The sequence below is a fragment of the Salvelinus alpinus genome, chromosome 3, assembly GCF_045679555.1.
Source record: "Salvelinus alpinus chromosome 3, SLU_Salpinus.1, whole genome shotgun sequence".
Classification (NCBI taxonomy): domain Eukaryota; kingdom Metazoa; phylum Chordata; class Actinopteri; order Salmoniformes; family Salmonidae; genus Salvelinus; species Salvelinus alpinus.
Genome location: NC_092088.1, coordinates 23,646,775 through 23,663,572, shown reverse-complemented (window position 1 = coordinate 23,663,572; position 16,798 = coordinate 23,646,775). Strand labels below are relative to the sequence as shown.

At 43.5% G+C, this 16,798-nt stretch overlaps 1 protein-coding gene across 3 annotated transcripts; it reads left to right on the top strand.

Annotated features, from left to right (window-relative positions):
• The first annotated feature begins 142 nt into the window (after positions 1 to 142).
• rnf40 (ring finger protein 40) lies at positions 143 to 16,674 on the top strand. 3 transcript variants are annotated; one of them, XM_071392155.1, is made up of 20 exons: positions 143 to 205; positions 2,093 to 2,241; positions 2,347 to 2,514; positions 2,626 to 2,851; positions 3,105 to 3,302; positions 4,222 to 4,343; positions 4,547 to 4,693; positions 5,035 to 5,109; positions 5,343 to 5,462; positions 7,351 to 7,530; positions 8,210 to 8,345; positions 8,688 to 8,809; positions 9,723 to 9,982; positions 10,985 to 11,102; positions 11,321 to 11,470; positions 11,939 to 12,148; positions 12,449 to 12,574; positions 12,758 to 12,898; positions 13,139 to 13,240; positions 13,379 to 16,674. In XM_071392155.1, exons 2-20 carry the CDS (start codon positions 2,104 to 2,106, stop codon positions 13,553 to 13,555), a joined length of 2,916 nt encoding a protein of 971 aa, XP_071248256.1. In that variant the 5' UTR covers positions 143 to 205; positions 2,093 to 2,103; the 3' UTR covers positions 13,556 to 16,674. The 3 variants fall into 3 exon arrangements, with proteins under 3 accessions (XP_071248256.1, XP_071248254.1, XP_071248255.1); XM_071392153.1 differs by having other exon boundaries at positions 11,936 to 12,148; XM_071392154.1 differs by lacking the exon at positions 143 to 205 and adding an exon at positions 229 to 251 and having other exon boundaries at positions 11,936 to 12,148.
• The last annotated feature ends 124 nt before the right edge of the window (positions 16,675 to 16,798 follow it).

Sequence of the window (16,798 nt, the reverse complement as noted above, 5' to 3'; positions counted from 1 at the left end):
TATAACACAACGTTTGGATATTTATTGAATAATGACAAAATGTGTACAGCATGCATTCTATTAGGCATTTAGGTAACTATACAGTAAAAAAAAAACATTGAGAAACTGACTACAGGACCTTTGAGTTTAATGAAACGACTTTCTCATCGGTACACTTACCGTGCCGTACAGGAAGCTGCTTAAATAATTGCTGTCGTCATCTCCGGTTAGTGACTATGTTTTACAAATTCTTTTTTTTTTTGCTAGTGAAGGTTTGTGATAGTTGGTAGTGATCTTGAAATAAAAACGTGTGATTAAATGTAGTAAACATTTCAAAGTGATTCGAGTGCATAGGCCGTATAACTCTAATCTGCTTGCAGGCTAACGTTAGCATTCATTACAATTAGCATTAGCCTGTTAGCTAGCTATATTCTTTCAAACGTTAGTTATACTAACTAGTAAAATATACACTGTATAAAAAAGTATGTGGACACCCCTTCAAATTAGTGGGTTCGGCTATTTCAGCCACACCCGTTGCTAATTCGGCTATTTCAGCCACACCGGTGTTTAAAATCGACAACATAGCCATGCAATCTTCATAGATAAACATTGGCAGTAGACTGGCCTTACCGAAGAGCTCAGTGACTTTCAATGTGGCACCGTCATAGGATCCCACCTTTCCATCAAGTCTGTTAGTCAAAATTTCTGCACTGCTAGAACTACCCTGGTCAACTGTAAGTGCTGTTATTGTGAAGTGAAAATGACTTAAGGCCAACAATGGTTCAGCCGAGAATTGGTAGGCCACACAAGCTCACAGAACGGGACCGCCGAGTGCTGTAGTGCGTAAAAATCGTCTGTCCTCGGTTGCATCACTCACTACCGAGTTCCAAACTGCCTCTGGAAGCAACATCAGCACAAGAACTGTTCCTCGGGAGCTTCATGGAATGGGTTTCAATGGCTGAGCAGCCGCACACAATCCTAAGATCACCTTGCGCAATGCCAAGCATCGGCTGGAGTGGTGTAAAGCTCGCAGCCATTGGACTCTGGAGCAGTGGAAACGTGTTCTCTGCAGTGATGAATCATGCTTCACCATCTGGGTTTGGCGGATGCCAGAAGAACGCTAACTGCCTGAATGCATAGTGCCAACTGTAAAGTCTGGTGGAGGAGGAATAATGGTCTGGGGCTGTTTTACATGGTTCGGGCTAGGCCCCTTAGCTCCAGTGAAGGGAAATCTACGCTACAGCATACAATGACATTCTAGACGATTCTGTGCTTCCAACTTTGTGGCAACAGTTTGGGGAAGGCCCTTTCCTGTTTCAGCATGACAAAGGCCCCGTGCACAAATCGAGTTCCTTACAGAAATGGTTTGTTGAGATTGGTGTGGAAGAACTTGACTGGTCTGCACAGAGACCTGACCTCAACCCCATCGAACACCTTTGGGATGAATTGGAATGCAGACTGCGAGCCAGGCCTAATTATCCAACATCAGTGCCCGACCTCACTAATGCTCTTGTAGCTGAATGGAAGCAAGTCCCAGCCGCAATGTTCCAATATCTAGTGGAAAGCCTTCCCAGAGGAGTGGAGGCTGTTATGGCAGAAAAGTGGGATCAACTCCATACTAATGCGCATTATTTTGGAATGAGATGTTCGACGAGCATGTGTCCACATACTTTTGGTCATGTAGTGTACGTTAAGCATGCAACTACTGCTATTTAGGTAGCTAACATGGATAGCTACTCTGCCAAGTTTTGGATACCACTTTGCATGTTTACATATTCCACACTTCAGAAATGGGATAGCTAGCAAGTTAGCTAGCGGGACATTCTGTCCTTCATTGAATTGGCATATACAAATGTGAATTATTTTGCCAATTTTAGCAATTGTAAGCAATCCACATCAATTATTTGTAGTTATATACCAGATAGTAGATAGTTTCAGTAACATTTTCTAAATTAAACTTCAGAAGTTGGACACAATGACAAAACCCTGGTGTTGACATCATAAATATCTCTTCGTAGAGGCCATAGGCAGCTGACAAATGAAGTTGTTCAAACGAAATGCCCCCTTTTCATCGGCTTTGTGTCCTAAAACGGCTGTCACGCTTTTGTTGCAGAAGCAGCAACCATGTCTGGCACCGGGGGAGGGAAGCGAGCCTCAGGTGGGGACAGCTCCCCTGGTCCACCTGAGAAGAAGTGTAAAAAAGAGGAAAAGACCACCACCACTCTCATTGAGCCCATACGCATTGGGGGAGTGTCCTCTACGGTTAGTCGTCATCTTTTTGTCCCCCACAACTGGGTCTTGTCTGTGCGTAACTATACGGGAGGGATGATTTCATTGATCTTCTTTATTATCACGTGACATCTGCAGGAGGAGATGGACATGAAGGTGATCCAGTTTAAGAACAAAAAGCTGAGTGAGCGTCTGGAGCAGAGGCAGACCATGGAGGATGAGCTGCGGGAGAAGATCGAGAAGCTGGAAAAGCGACAAGCTACTGACGATACCACACTGCTCATTGTGAATCGCTACTGGTCCCAGGTACGTACGTCCTACAATCATTTGCTGCCGTGAAGGAACATAGACATATTCTTAACTTAAAGTGTAAACTCCCCCACACATACTTAATTACCCTCCTTCTCTAACTTCCAGTTGGAAGAAAATGTTCACGTCCTGCGCCAACGCATTGACCCCACGGTGGTCCCGGCACCGCCCGCTACTCCTGTTTCTGCCCCTAACCCAATGGACGCGGATGGCATGATGATCCCACCACCCCCTCCTTCAGCCCCACTCCCAGCGCCAGAACACGAGGAGCAACAGCCTCCACCACCCGACGGTATGGAGATAGCTCGTGAACCACAGCAGGACTCGACAATCGGTAAAGATGATTCCTGCTCTCTCTCAACCTTTTTATCTACGCATTTCTAGCCTCTGATCAGAAGTAATGATACCTCTGAGTCCATTGCGTTGCGGCCGATAATAACTGGTGTGAGGTATGGCAACATCAAGCACAAAACCTTTCTATCACTTACTTATCACTTACTTGTAGGCCGTCTTTTGTAAATAAGAATTTGACTTGCCTAGTTAAACAAAAAAAACACAACCTAAGTCTTCTCATCCTGACTGTTTAGCTCCGCCGCCCACTACTACCCTCAGTGAGAGTACCAAAGCCTTCCTCTCCACTTTGGACAACAGCAGTGAGGAGGAGCTCAGCCTGCAGTTGCGGGACAGGATGCAGTTCAGCAAGGAGGCCGCTGCCTGCATGGTCTGCGTCTTCGACAGGCTCCACAGCCGCATCGACGGCCTATGCACCCAGATCCTGTCCGCAGGTAACTATTCACTCGCTTATCATGACTCGGGAGTTTTTCACTTTCTGTTTGTAGCAACATGTGGGTTCTACATTTAGCATAATAATGTAGAGGGGTTCCCAACTATGACATCCGCTCTGGTCCCTAGTGTTACATTCACTCTGGTCCCTAGTGTTACATTCACTCTGGTCCCTAGTGTTACATTCACTCTGGTCCCTAGTGTTACATTCACTCTGGTCCCTAGTGTTACATTCACTCTGGTCCCTAGTGTTACATTCACTCTGGTCCCTAGTGTTACATTCACTCTGGTCCCTAGTGTTACATTCACTCTGGTCTCTAGTGTGACATTCACTCTGGTCCCTAGTGTGACATTCACTCTGGTCTCTTGTGTGACATTCACTCTGGTCCCTAGTGTTACATTCACTCTGGTCCCTAGTGTTACATTCACTCTGGTCTCTAGTGTGACATTCACTCTGGTCCCTAGTGTGACATTCACTCTGGTCTCTAGTGTGACATTCACTCTGGTCCCTAGTGTGACATTCACTCTGGTGCCTAGTATGACATTCACTCTGGTCTCTAGTGTGACATTCACGCTGGTCTCTAGTGTGACATTCACTCTGGTCCCTAGTGTGACATTCACTCTGGTCCCTAGTGTGACATTCACTCTGGTCTCTAGTGTGACATTCACTCTGGTCTCTAGTGTGACATTCACTCTGGTCCCTAGTGTGACATTCACTCTGGTGCCTAGTATGACATTCACTCTGGTCTCTAGTGTGACATTCACGCTGGTCTCTAGTGTGACATTCACTCTGGTCCCTAGTGTGACATTCACTTTGATCTCGTGTTAAATTCCTGTAAGTCGCTTTGGATAGAAGCATCTGCTACGTGGCATATGTAATCACTAGTTGAGTAACCATAGTGACTGTGTTGTCTTTCTCAGCGTGTGAGGATGATAGCCAGGAAGAGATGCTCCGTCTGAATCGTACTCTGCTCGAGGAGAATGGCAGACTGCAAGACCTGGCCTCCTCCCTGCAGGGCAGACACCACAAGATGTCTATGGAGGTATGTTACCTCACCCTGTCATGTATAGTGTGTGTGTGTTGGGAATGCCCACATCTCCATAGTGTCGTCTTTCAAGCTTTTGTATCCTCCTCAATGTGAATGTCTGCTAGTTCTCATCGGTGGTAATACATGGCGATTGTGTGGACTCATCCAACCAATTTCATAATCACATTTTTGCTCTCATCTCTGCTCCTCTTTAACAGTACAACGAGCTTGTGGATAAGGTGACAAGCTCGGAGACCAAGGTGTCTGAGATGGAGACTGCTGTGGAGGATCTGCAGTGGGACATCGAGAAGCTCCGTAAGAGGGAACAGAAGCTCAACAAGCATCTGGCTGAGGCATTGGAGCAGGTGTGTGTAATTTGTGTGCGTCGGTGGGTGTGTACTTAATTTACTTTGTGTGTGTAATGGAGCAGGTGTGTGTGTGTAGTTCTCGTGTCTTGTCATCGCTGATGTCACTCCGTTATGCATCGATGGCCAGCGATAAGGCTGAAGCAGCAGAGCATGCCGTCCATTGAATAGCAGCTGTTTATTGATGTCCTGCTGTATGTACATGGGTAAAATAATGTCTTGATGTTTTATCGCGGAAATGAGGACTGTAACCACATCTATATAGCTATTGTAATATGTCTGGGTTAGTGTACTAATGTATGGGCCAAGTTCGCTAAACCATCTCTGATTGTTCTGTCCAGTTGACCTCGGGCTACTACACCACTGGCAGCTCAGGGGGGCTACCCGGTGGCCAGATCACCCTCAATATACAGAAGGTGAGTGCAGACTATTGTCCAACCATCCTATTGTCCAACCATCCTATTGTCCAACCATCCTTGAGCTTCCCTTCCATCTTGTTTTGATGCATTGTTGTTTCCAACCCTGTCATATTTATTTAACCTTTATTTAACTAGGCAAGTCAGTTAAGAACAAATTCTTATTTACAATGACGGCCTTGTGCCCAAAGTGATACAAATGAACTCCGTATTGTAATTATTATATCCGTTAGTTTGAGAGCCTGAATGCAGAGTTGGAGCAGAACCAGGAGCTGGCCAACAACCGCATGGCAGACCTGGAGAAACTACAGCAGGAGCTCCAGGAGGCTGTCAGGGAGAGCGAGAAACTCAAGGTACAACAGCATCCCCCTCTGAGGGAATACAAGACAATACGCTGTGCATTCTGTTATGTCGGCTTAACAAAGGAGATGCTCGCTATTCAGACAGTCATGAGTCAGATGTCATGTCAAGGATGATTACAATTGTAGAAAAGACACAGTGGCTTCAGAAAATATTCATATACCCCTTGATTTTTTCCAAATGATGTTGTTACAGCCTAAATTCAACATTGATTAAAAAATAAATATCACCCATCTACACACAATATCCCATAACGACAAAGTGAAAACATGTTTTCACATTTATTTCAAATTAAATGACACTCCAAATTAAGCTCCGGTGCATCCAATTTCCTTTGATCATCCTTGAGCTGTCACTACAACTTGATTGGAGTTCACCTGTGGCCAATTCAGTTGTTTGGACATGATATAGAAAGAAACACACCTGTCTATGTAAGGTCCCACAGTTGACAAAGCATGTCAGAGCAGAAAATATCCCATGAAATCCAAGGAACTGTCCATAGATCTCAGAGATTGAATTGTGATGAGGCATATATCTGGGGAAGGGTATAAAACATTTTCGACAGTGTTGAAAGTTTCCAAAAGCGCGGTGGTCTCCATCATTGGGCCGCCCGATCAAACTGCGCAACCGGCAAGAAGGTCCTTGGTCATGGAGGTGACCAAGAACCCAGTGACCACTCTGACAGAACTACAGAGTTCCTTGGCTTAGATGGGAGAACCTGCCAGAAGGACAACAGACTCTACAGCGCTTCACCAATCTGGGCTTTGATAAAAAAAGGCACATGACAGCACGCCTGGAGTTTGCAAGAAGGCATTTGAAAGACTCTGAGAACATAAGGCAAAATATTCTTTGGTCTGATGAGACAAAAATGTAACTCTTTGGCCTGAATGCAAAGCTCTATGTCTGGAGAAAACCAGGCACAGCTCATCACCTGTCTAACACCATCCCTACCGTGAAGCATAGTGGTGGCAGCATCATGGTATGGGGATGCTTTTCAGTGGCAGGGACTGGGAGACTGGTAAGGATAGAGGGAACAATGAATTGAGCCTAATACTGGCAAATCCTTGATGAGAACCTGCTTCAGAGTGCAAACAACCTTTGACTGGGGCGAAGATTTACGTTCCAACAGGACAATGACCCCAAGCATAAAGCCAAAGCAATGCTGGAATGGCTTCAGAACAATAATGTGGAAATTGTTTGGTGTGTTAGGTTCTAAACAATGTTCCAAGTTTAACCCAGAATCTAACAGGTGGAACAGCTTAATCCCAGACTTGAATCCCATTGAACATTTGTGGAAAGACTTGAAGATTGCTGTTCACTGCCGCTCCCCATTTAACTTAACAGATATTGTGAAAATCTGCAAGGAACAATGGGAGGAAATCCCGAAATCCAGATGTGCAAAGCTGATACAGACATACATACACAAGATGACTCAAAGCTGTAATCGCCGCCAATGGTTCTAATACAAATCATTGACTCCGGTGTAAATTACATATTTCTTTATTTAATTCTCAAGAAATTAGCAACGTTTTCGAAAAACATGTTTTCACTTTGTCATTATGGGGTATTGTGTGTAGATCGGTGAGAAAAAATATAAATGTAATCCATTTTGAATTCGGGCTGTAACACAACAATGTGGAATAAGTCATGGGGTATGAATACTTCCTTAAGGCACTGTAAACACTTAAAACAATTATAAACACTAACATTTGTTTATGTTATGATCACTGAATGTATACTGTGTATGTAATTTCTTGGCCAATGTTCCCTTGTCTGTTTGCTCTATCCCAAAGGAATTGCAGTCATTTAGTTTTTCACTATGTCCCAAGGTGTCTTACAGTGTATGGGGAGGATAATTCACTCACTTAACTACCTTTCCAGTTGGACCTGAAAAATATTCCAGAGGATGTGGTGAAGGAGACCGTGGACTACAAGTGCCTGCAGTCCCAGTTCTCCCTGCTCTACAACGAGTCTTTGGGGGTGAAGACCCAGCTGGATGAGGCCCGGGCCCTGCTCCTCACCGCAAAGAACGCCCACCTCAGACAGATAGAGCACATGGAGGTCAGGAGAACTGATTTTTGCAGAGAGCGGCTATTTAGAAGAAGGTTTTACTTGCAATGATTATGATCCATGGTTAATTTACCTCCCTTAGTTGAATGGACTGATTGTCGGTCTGATAAAATAATCTGACAAATTACTAAAGTGTAGGAGGGAGCCACTGATTTTTTTAAAGTAACAAACATTTCAGCGTATCAGATCTGGGTTCAAATAGTATCCCCCCAACCCCTGCTTGGGGTACCAGATGGATGGGTTTTGCAATTTTGGGACTATTCCATTGTTTCCATTGTGCCAGGCAAACTCAATCAAGCGCAGCTAAAGTATTTGAAAGAAAACAAATACTATTTCAACCCAGGTCTGGCATATATATCATGAATACACTAGGAATATATGTGGTTAGAAAGGTATTTTGTACAGCCCGGGTTACAGCAGCCCAGGGAGCTGACTAGCTCTGCATTCCACAATGGTATGTCATTGCCATGACTACAGTGCCTTGTGTTTGGGCAAAACATGACCAATTTGGCGTAAGTAGAAACAGACAGGCTCTCTTTGTATGCTTGGAAAGTGGATCGTGTCACAATCAGTAAAAACTGGCCAAAACTAGTCAGGACGTCAGAGGTTTGTTGTGACGTTGCCGTTGGACTGCCGCCAACAAAAGCTGTGGCGTTTGTCACCTGTTCAGAGTGACGAGCTGTCCCTACAGAAGAAGCTCCGCACAGAGGTCATCCAGCTGGAAGACACGCTGGCCCAGGTGCGCAAGGAGTACGAGATGCTGCGCATCGAGTTTGAGCAGAACCTGGCGGCCAACGAGCAAGCAGGTAACGTCTCATCTCCACAACACCTCTCACTCCCGAGGCTTGTTTCTATCATTAACAGTTTCCCATAGAAAGCAACATTTTCTCAGTGAGAATCTTGAATGGATGATTGTCAGTCTTAATTCTCCCCCCCCCCCCCCCCCCCCCCCTCTAACCAAGGATGTTGACTGTGTTTGGAATGAATGTCCTATCCTGTTATCACTATCCATATTACTCACTAGTTTGGCGATACTTCACAAGTTTAGCACACGCAGACTACAGTCAGACAAAACAGCAGCTCTGACTGAAACGCATGGTCATCGTTTCCTTATCAATCCTTCTGTCTCCTTTTGATCTTTCCCTCAGGCCCAATCAACAGAGAGATGCGCCACCTCATCAGCAGCCTCCAGAACCACAACCACCAGCTGAAAGGTGACGTGCAGCGTTACAAGCGGAAGCTCCGAGAAACACAGATGGAGATCAACAAGGTAGGGTGGCGGATCCTCTACGTGAGACCAATAGACTTTCTTCTGAATATATATATATATATATATTTTTTTTAAATTAAATTCTGCATATTTAATCAATATGCGGAAAGAGACAGGCAATTTTTCTAACCAGATGACCTGACCAGGTCAGGATAAACTCTGGACTAGAGTGCTGCTACCCGACCTGAGCCCGACAGGGCCCCGACATTATACATCGGGCTAGGGTAGGGACAGTTTTTTTTTTTCATCAGTAACTAGGGTACGGATGGCGCTCGGCTATCACTAACATTTTGAAGCTGAGCCACTTGCGTATGCTCTGCAGCGCAGTACAGTCATATCTGACTAAGATAATAACATGGTGTCAGAAGTACTTCAACCTCGTCAAATATAAGACGGGAGAGATTATTTCACAGAAACTAATGGTCCTTGAGTTGTGTCGGCGTGACAAAGTATCAAACCGCTAACTGCTCATGTCTCTTCGTTGAGCAGAGCAACCCAAGCGGATCCGTTGCTATGGATACTCCGACTCAGAGCTGCAATGAGCTGAGTGCAGGGAGCAAGTGACAGATGGAGAGGAGCAGCTAATGGATTTACTAATGGAGGAAGTTATTTCTGGTTTCGGACAGGGCCTTGAATTTGCCAGAATCAATCGGCCTGGGTAGGGTAGTGCTCGCTTAAAATTAATCCCCTTGCAAGGCTCTACTCTGGACCCTTATTATAGGCTAACTAGAACCTTGAGTTTGCCCTGGTGAGGCTGTTCGGTCATGTGGTTCAACAAAACTTGAGTTGCACAATATTTGGTTAATAGATGATTATCAACGTGACTTATTTGAATCATGATATTTGCTATGAAAATAAGTGATCAACGCGATTGATGTCCCAAATACATTTTCTATCCCTGTCCCTTTGTCAGTTGCGGTGTCAGAGTGGTGACACCGGGCTTTTGTCATTGGAGGAGCCGGTGAGCGACAGCCTGGAGGTGAAGAAAGAGGAGGATGAAGACCAAGAGGAGGAGGAGGAGAGGAGGAGGGAGCTGGAGAGACAGCGGGCCCGGGAGAGAGAGCGGGAGACTGAGAGGGAACGAGAGAGGGAGCGAGAAAGAGAGCGACAGCGCAGCGAGGAGTTGAAGAGGAAAGATTCGGACACCCTGAAGATGCTGAGGGCGGAACTTAAGTATGTTTTGTTTTTGGTTATAGAACCCACAACTCCCCTTTTCATATTACACTGAATAAAGTAGGGGTGTGCAGATCTGTTCATACTCGTATTTGTAATTCGATCCGTTTTTATCACACTTGATACTCGTTATCAGATTTACTTGTGATCGGAAAACCTGGAAGTGACCTTTAAATGCAGGTAAAGCCTATACCGGAAGTGCACATCACAGCACTATCACTCAGAGTACATCTCAGAGCACATCGTTATGTTCCTTCGCGCATTGTTCAAAGTTAAGAAATTATCCTGACAGCTGAAAATGCATATGATTGACTTACTTAGTCCTATTCAATTATCAACAAAATAGGCTAATATATAATGCATGGCTGGCTGGCTACTGCTGCCTGCATTTATTCCAGACCCAGATTTAGTTGAAGGTAGTTTGCTTGCCCCATATTTAAAAAATAAAAAATGTTTGCTTTCAAAAGGAGCAAAAATGTTCTCCCCCTACACTTATGCCACAACATTTGTACCATGAAAATTAACTATCTGCATTTGTCATTTTCAAATGTGAAAATTCCTGGGCGAGGAAAAAAGGATAATAGCAAGCATGGGCTTAGCTCGCGACATAACGAGAAAGACAGAGGGAGCAGGAGCGGCGACTTGTTCTAATCCAGTTATGGCAGCAGGCTCAACCCACACCCCGCCCGTTTCTTGACAGACAGCCAAACTAGCCAATTGAGTAGTACAGTTTATAGTACACAACGCTTCATTCACACTGTTTGAGATATGTGTGCTGGCAGCTGAAAATGACTTTTAACCCAATCACTGATAATTACAAAAATACTAATCATATTCAGAAAATTCACCATATCTGTTAAGATACTCGTTTTGTCCGATTACTCGGCACACCCCTAGAATAAAATATAGTAGAAGACCTTAGAAGAGTAGAAGAGACACATTGTCTCATTCTAAAGTTAGGTAGTGCTAACTCTTCTACTGTTCATTCTCCTTTTCACTCAGGAAAGCCCAGGAGTCTCAGAAGGAGATGAAATTACTTTTGGACATGTACAAATCAGCTCCCAAAGAGCAGAGGGACAAAGTGCAGCTTATGGCAGCAGAGCGCAAGTCTAAAGCCGAGGTTATATTAAAAAAAATCAAAAATCTCACATGTAAAGTTAAATGGTGTTTGTTGGGTCCTGTTACTTTGTATTACTTGTATTCTGTATTTAAAAAAAAAAAATGGAATTATCTCTAAAAATCTTGGTCTTAAAAAACAGAAAAGTTGATTTATGAGGTGGTAGAGTGCCTATGTGTTTGTCCATGTGTTACATCTAAATCCCTCCCCCCGCGTCCCAGGTGGATGAGTTGCGGGTGCGTGTTCGAGAGCTGGAGGAGCGGGAGAGGAAGGAGAGCAAGAAGCTGGCTGATGAGGACGCTCTCCGGAAGATCCGTGTGGCAGAGGAGACAATCGACCACCTACAGAAGAAGCTCACGGCCACCAAACAGGTACTGTATATCCACCACACATAACAAAACTGTTGCAGAGGTGTTGAATATGTTAAATGTCACAATTGCAGTGGGTTTGCCTTGGCTTTTTTTATATATTTTTTTGACCAAGGATTTCAATGGAGTTTGATTTCTTAAGCAATCTCGATGCCGATAAGTGAGGTGTTACGATGCTATTCAGTGGTATTTGAATTACATCTAGATGCGGTGTCATTGTGAAGTCAGTTGATACATGTTAGTTACAATTACATTGTGTGATCCATTCGGGATACATTGCAAGGTAACACTGTGTGACCTAATGTGTTTTCATCTGCCGTATTGTACCAGGTCTCTCTCTCAAAGAGATTTGACCTCCAATTAAATGAAACTACATAACTAACAGTAAAAAATAAAATATCCAAAACTAAACAAATGCCAACTCTATTCCAACCTCCCACCCCCCCTGTACCGCTCCATTCTGTCTAGGAGGAGGAGGCCCTACTGAGTGAGATGGACGTGACGGGCCAGGCCTTTGAGGACATGCAGGAGCAGAACAGCCGGCTGATGCAGCAGCTGAGGGAGAAGGACGACGCCAACTTCAAGCTGATGTCGGAACGCATCAAGTCCAACCAGATCTACAAGCTGCTGAGGGAGGAGAAGGAGGAGCTGGCTGACCAGGTGCTCACCTTCAAGACCCAGGTGAGAGAGACTGTGGAGGATGAACTGTCAGCATCGTGTGTGTTTTTTATTTTCAGGGCAACTTACAAAGCGGTGGATGTAAAACAGGTGTGTAACTCATTCGTCAAGGCAGACTGTTTTATTTATTAAGAGACCCGTGGGTCAAAAAATAGCATATCTCGGGCTGCATGTTGTGCATCCCTGATGGCTATTGAAATAAAAAATAAAAAAACATTTGATTGTAGTCCTGATAATGCTTGTGTTTCTGAGCTAATGAGGAAACCGGTCTGATTGATTGGTTCCCCTTGCTGTCCGTCACAGGTGGAAGCCCAGTTATTGGTTGTACAGAAGCTGGAGGAGAAAGAGGGCATCCTCCAGAGCTCACTGACCAATCTGGAGAAAGAGTTAGGAGTTCGCATACAAGCACTAGAACTCAACAAGAGGAAGGTAGCAAAACAATACTACTTACAATTTTAAACTCCCCTTCTTCCACACTTACCTTACCAATACTACTACTCATAGTACTACTAATTTTACTATTGGTATTGTAATAATAACACAAAAAGGAATAACAATACCACTGTTATTAAGGACAATAGTATCTGAGTGTCTCTTGCCCCTCCATCTCAGGCAGTGGAGGCAGCCCAGCTGGCTGAGGACCTTAAGGTGCAGCTGGATCACACCCAGTCCAAGCTGAGGGAGATCCAGGTATCTGTGTCTGAGAACCGCAACGCCAGAGAGAGGGAGTTGGGAAACCTCAAAAGAGCGCAGGTACACACAACTACTGACAAGTCTGTCCTTTCCACATATGTATCCTTTATTTAACCAGGTGAGTCTCATTTTTAAACGTGAATGTATTTTTCCCCCCAGAGGGAGCCCTGATGTTAATTTGTCAAACCCCTAAAAACCTTTGGAGGGAATACAGTGGGAAGGGTCATTTTGAGTGTGAATGTTTACCGTAGGTTTAATCTAGGCTACTAAAGTATTCGACTGTGTCTGGCTGACTTATAGGAGGACCTGTCCAGGCTACGACGAAAGCTGGAGAAACAGAAGAAAGTGGAGGTGTACACTGATGCTGATGAGATCCTGCAGGAGGAGATCAACCAGTACAAGGTAATAAAATAATACCCACATCCTGGCGGAATGGCCTTTCGATCAATTACATGTGAAAAGGTTCACGTGTTGCGGTACATGGGTGACACTTTATTTTACAGCGTTAACTGTACGTTTTCTGTACTCCACACCTGGCAGGCGAAGCTGCGTTGTCCGTGCTGCAACACCCGCGACAAGGAGACGGTGCTCACCAAGTGTTTCCACGTTTTCTGCTACGAGTGTCTGAAGACGCGCTACGACACCCGACAAAGGAAGTGCCCCAAGTGCAACTGTGCCTTCGGGGCCAACGACTTCCACCGCATCTACATCACCTAACTGCCGAGGGAAAAGAAGAGAACAGGGATAAAGGGAGGGGAGGAAAAATAAATGGATGGAAGTGAGTGTGGTTGGAGAGCTTAGTTTTGTCTTTGCTTTTCGAAGGACTTTCTTATATTGCGTCATTGCCGGTTGGTGCTAGTGACCAAACAGATAGTTGTGACTGAGAGAGAGTCTAAAAACCGAAGTGCACATACCAAGGTATTCTTACTTCTGGGTACTCTGTTTTTGTTTTTCTGTCACATCTTTGTTTTCGATCAGATCTTGCCCATGTGGTAATGAACTTTTAACTAGGACGTTGTCGTGGCACTGTATGATTTGTATACACTACCGTTAAAAGTTGGGGGTCACTTAGAAATGTCCTTGTTTTTGAAAGAAAAGCATATTTTTTTGTCCATTTAAAATAACATCAAATTGATCAGAAATAGTGTACATATTGTTAATGTGGTAAATTACTATTGTAGCTGGAAATGGCTGATTTAAAAAATATTATGGAATATCTACATAGGTGTACAGAGGCCCATTACCAGCAACCATCACTCCTGTGTTCCAATGGCACGTTGTGTTAGCTAATCCTAGTGTATAATTTTAAAATGCTAATTGATCATTAGAAAACCCTTTTGCAATTATGTTAGCACAGCTGAAAACTGTTGTTTTGCTTAAAGAAGCAATAAAACTGGCCTCCTTTAGACTAGTTGAGTATCTGGAGCATCAGCATTTGTGGGTTCGATTACAGGCTCAAACTGGCCAGAAACAAAGCACTTTCTTCTGAAACTCGTCAGTCTATTGTTCTGAGAAATGAAGGCTATTCCATGTGAGAAATTGCCAAGAAACTGAAGATCTCGTACAATGCGGTGTACTACTCCCTTCACAGAACAGCGCAAACTGGCTCTAACCAGAATAGAAAGAGGAGTGGGAGGCCCCGGTGCACAATTGAACAAGAGGACAACTACATTAGAGTGTCTAGTTTGAGAAACAGACGCCTCACAAGTCCTCAACTGGCAGCTTCATTAAATAGTACCCGCAAAACACCAGTCTCAATGTCAACAGTGACGAGGCGACTCCGGAATGTTGGCCTTCTAGGCAGAGTTGCACAGAAAAAGCCATATCTCAGACTGGCCAATAAAAATAAAATATTAAGATGGCAAAAGAACACAGACACTGGACAGAGAAACTGCGTAGAAGGCCAGCATCCCGGAGTTGCCTCTTCACTGTTGAGACTGGTGTTTTGCTGGTACTATTTAAAGAAGCTGCCAGTTGAGGACTTGTGAGGCGTCTGTTTCTCAAACTAGACACTCTAATGCGTCCAGCTACAATAGTCATTTACAACATTAACAATGTCTATACTGTATTTCTGAGCAATTTGATGTTATTTTAATGGACATTTTTTTTTGCTTTTCCATAAAAAAACAAGGACGTTTCAAAGTGACCCCAAACTTTTGAACAGTAGTGTACATTGACTTCCGCAGAATCATCCTTGAGAACACCTGTATGTGCTTGTTTCCGGTATTCTAAGAAAAGACCACTCTGAAGAACTGGGATTCAATCGCTGGATGCAAATCTAGTTGAGTTGTGTACAAATGTGACTCAATTCAGTAAAAATTGACTTTCTTTCATTATTGTAACGATCACGTTATGTCCCTGTGCAGTGATTTCACCAGATAATACTGCAGGGCTTGACATTAACTTTTTTTTGCCACTTGTCCTTCAGACAAGTAGGACAGATTTGTTTTTTTGGTCAGAAAGCTCAAGTCACCAAAGAGTGATACTTAAAATTGTTGCATGATTCAAGGAACCACTTTACAATATAAAAATGACCATTGTTGCTACTGTATAGAGAATCAGACAAATGTAGGCTACCCTCTGCATATTGGCTTCTTTGCATTTTCAAACCTGTCTCAAAATAGAACACTGCCCCTTTTAGATGCACCTGGAGGATGATTGGCAACCCTTAAATAGCCCCCCAAAATGCTGTGCATGGAACAGCCTTTTTGGTTGGGAAAAGTTATATTTTGAAATAGAACTCATCTCAGTTATTTGGCAAATAAAGGTCTTTCTGATAGATAAAAATGACCTGCAGGAACCTGTAGGATGATTATAAAATGCTGCTTTTTGGTTAAGCTTAGTTAATTACAAACGCTTCAATGTTTCTCTTTCTTTCCTCGGGCCCAAACACATTGGCACACATGCAGGTGATTGATGCGCACAACATTACATTTCCAGGATTTTCATGACCGTGTGCTGACCAACAATTAGCTATAACTGGGCAAATAACTCACTAACCAGCAAGGAATATTCTTATTCAATTTTTTTTTTAAATATTGTGATTATTATTTTTACATTTATTTTTTAACATAGATTCATCTTTTGCTTGTCTGACACTTATTTTTTTACTTGCCCCGGACAATCTGAAAGTCAAGCCTTACTATTGTCAATAGGAATCATTCGACACAAAGTTGGCCGTTTTTAGTTTGTCTCAGAATCAGCACAAAAAAGAGTGTTGTTAAGGATCACCTTGGGCTAGATCTTCGTGTGTTAAGCCAGTTATGACCAATCCTGTTGCTACCACCTAGTGACTCAGTCACACATAACATCTGCAGGTTTTAGTGCCTCATTACTGATGACATCATTTCAGTGGAATAGTCAGCTCATGAGTGTCATACTAAATGGGCTGTCCCATCCAAGTCCTCCAAGACTACTTTGTTAAAGGTTACTCGTACATTAGTCTCAAAACATCTGTTACAACCATATTCTGCCTTTAATGGAACCTCTGAACACCATTTTCCTCTGTTCTGATGATGTTAACAGTATAATGAGAGCTTGGTAATGTGTTTGAAGTTAGCTCCTGTGAGAACTAAAATCATAACTGGCCTCAAAAAACCACAGTGAGACTGGTGATCTAAAGTCAATGGCAAAAAACATGTTATGTATCGGTTCAAAATAAGACCTCTATAATATTTTGATGTAATGTTTTACTGGGTATTGGGATTGGTATAAATGAGTAGAGTGTGGGCTCTGATTGTGTGATATGAACATTACATGTCATTTGGAACATACTAGTGATCATTTTGTATTTCACAGTGTAGAAGTTGTTTTCCTAGTAAAAACTTTAACTTGTGCATCGTGAGTTGAGTTGAATGTTGAATACATTTCCTCATCTTAGGGTTTTCTGACCTCTTCTAAACATTTTGGGCGGTCAATAATGGGAAAGCATTTGATCTTGCTAAAAAAGCAGAAGTATCA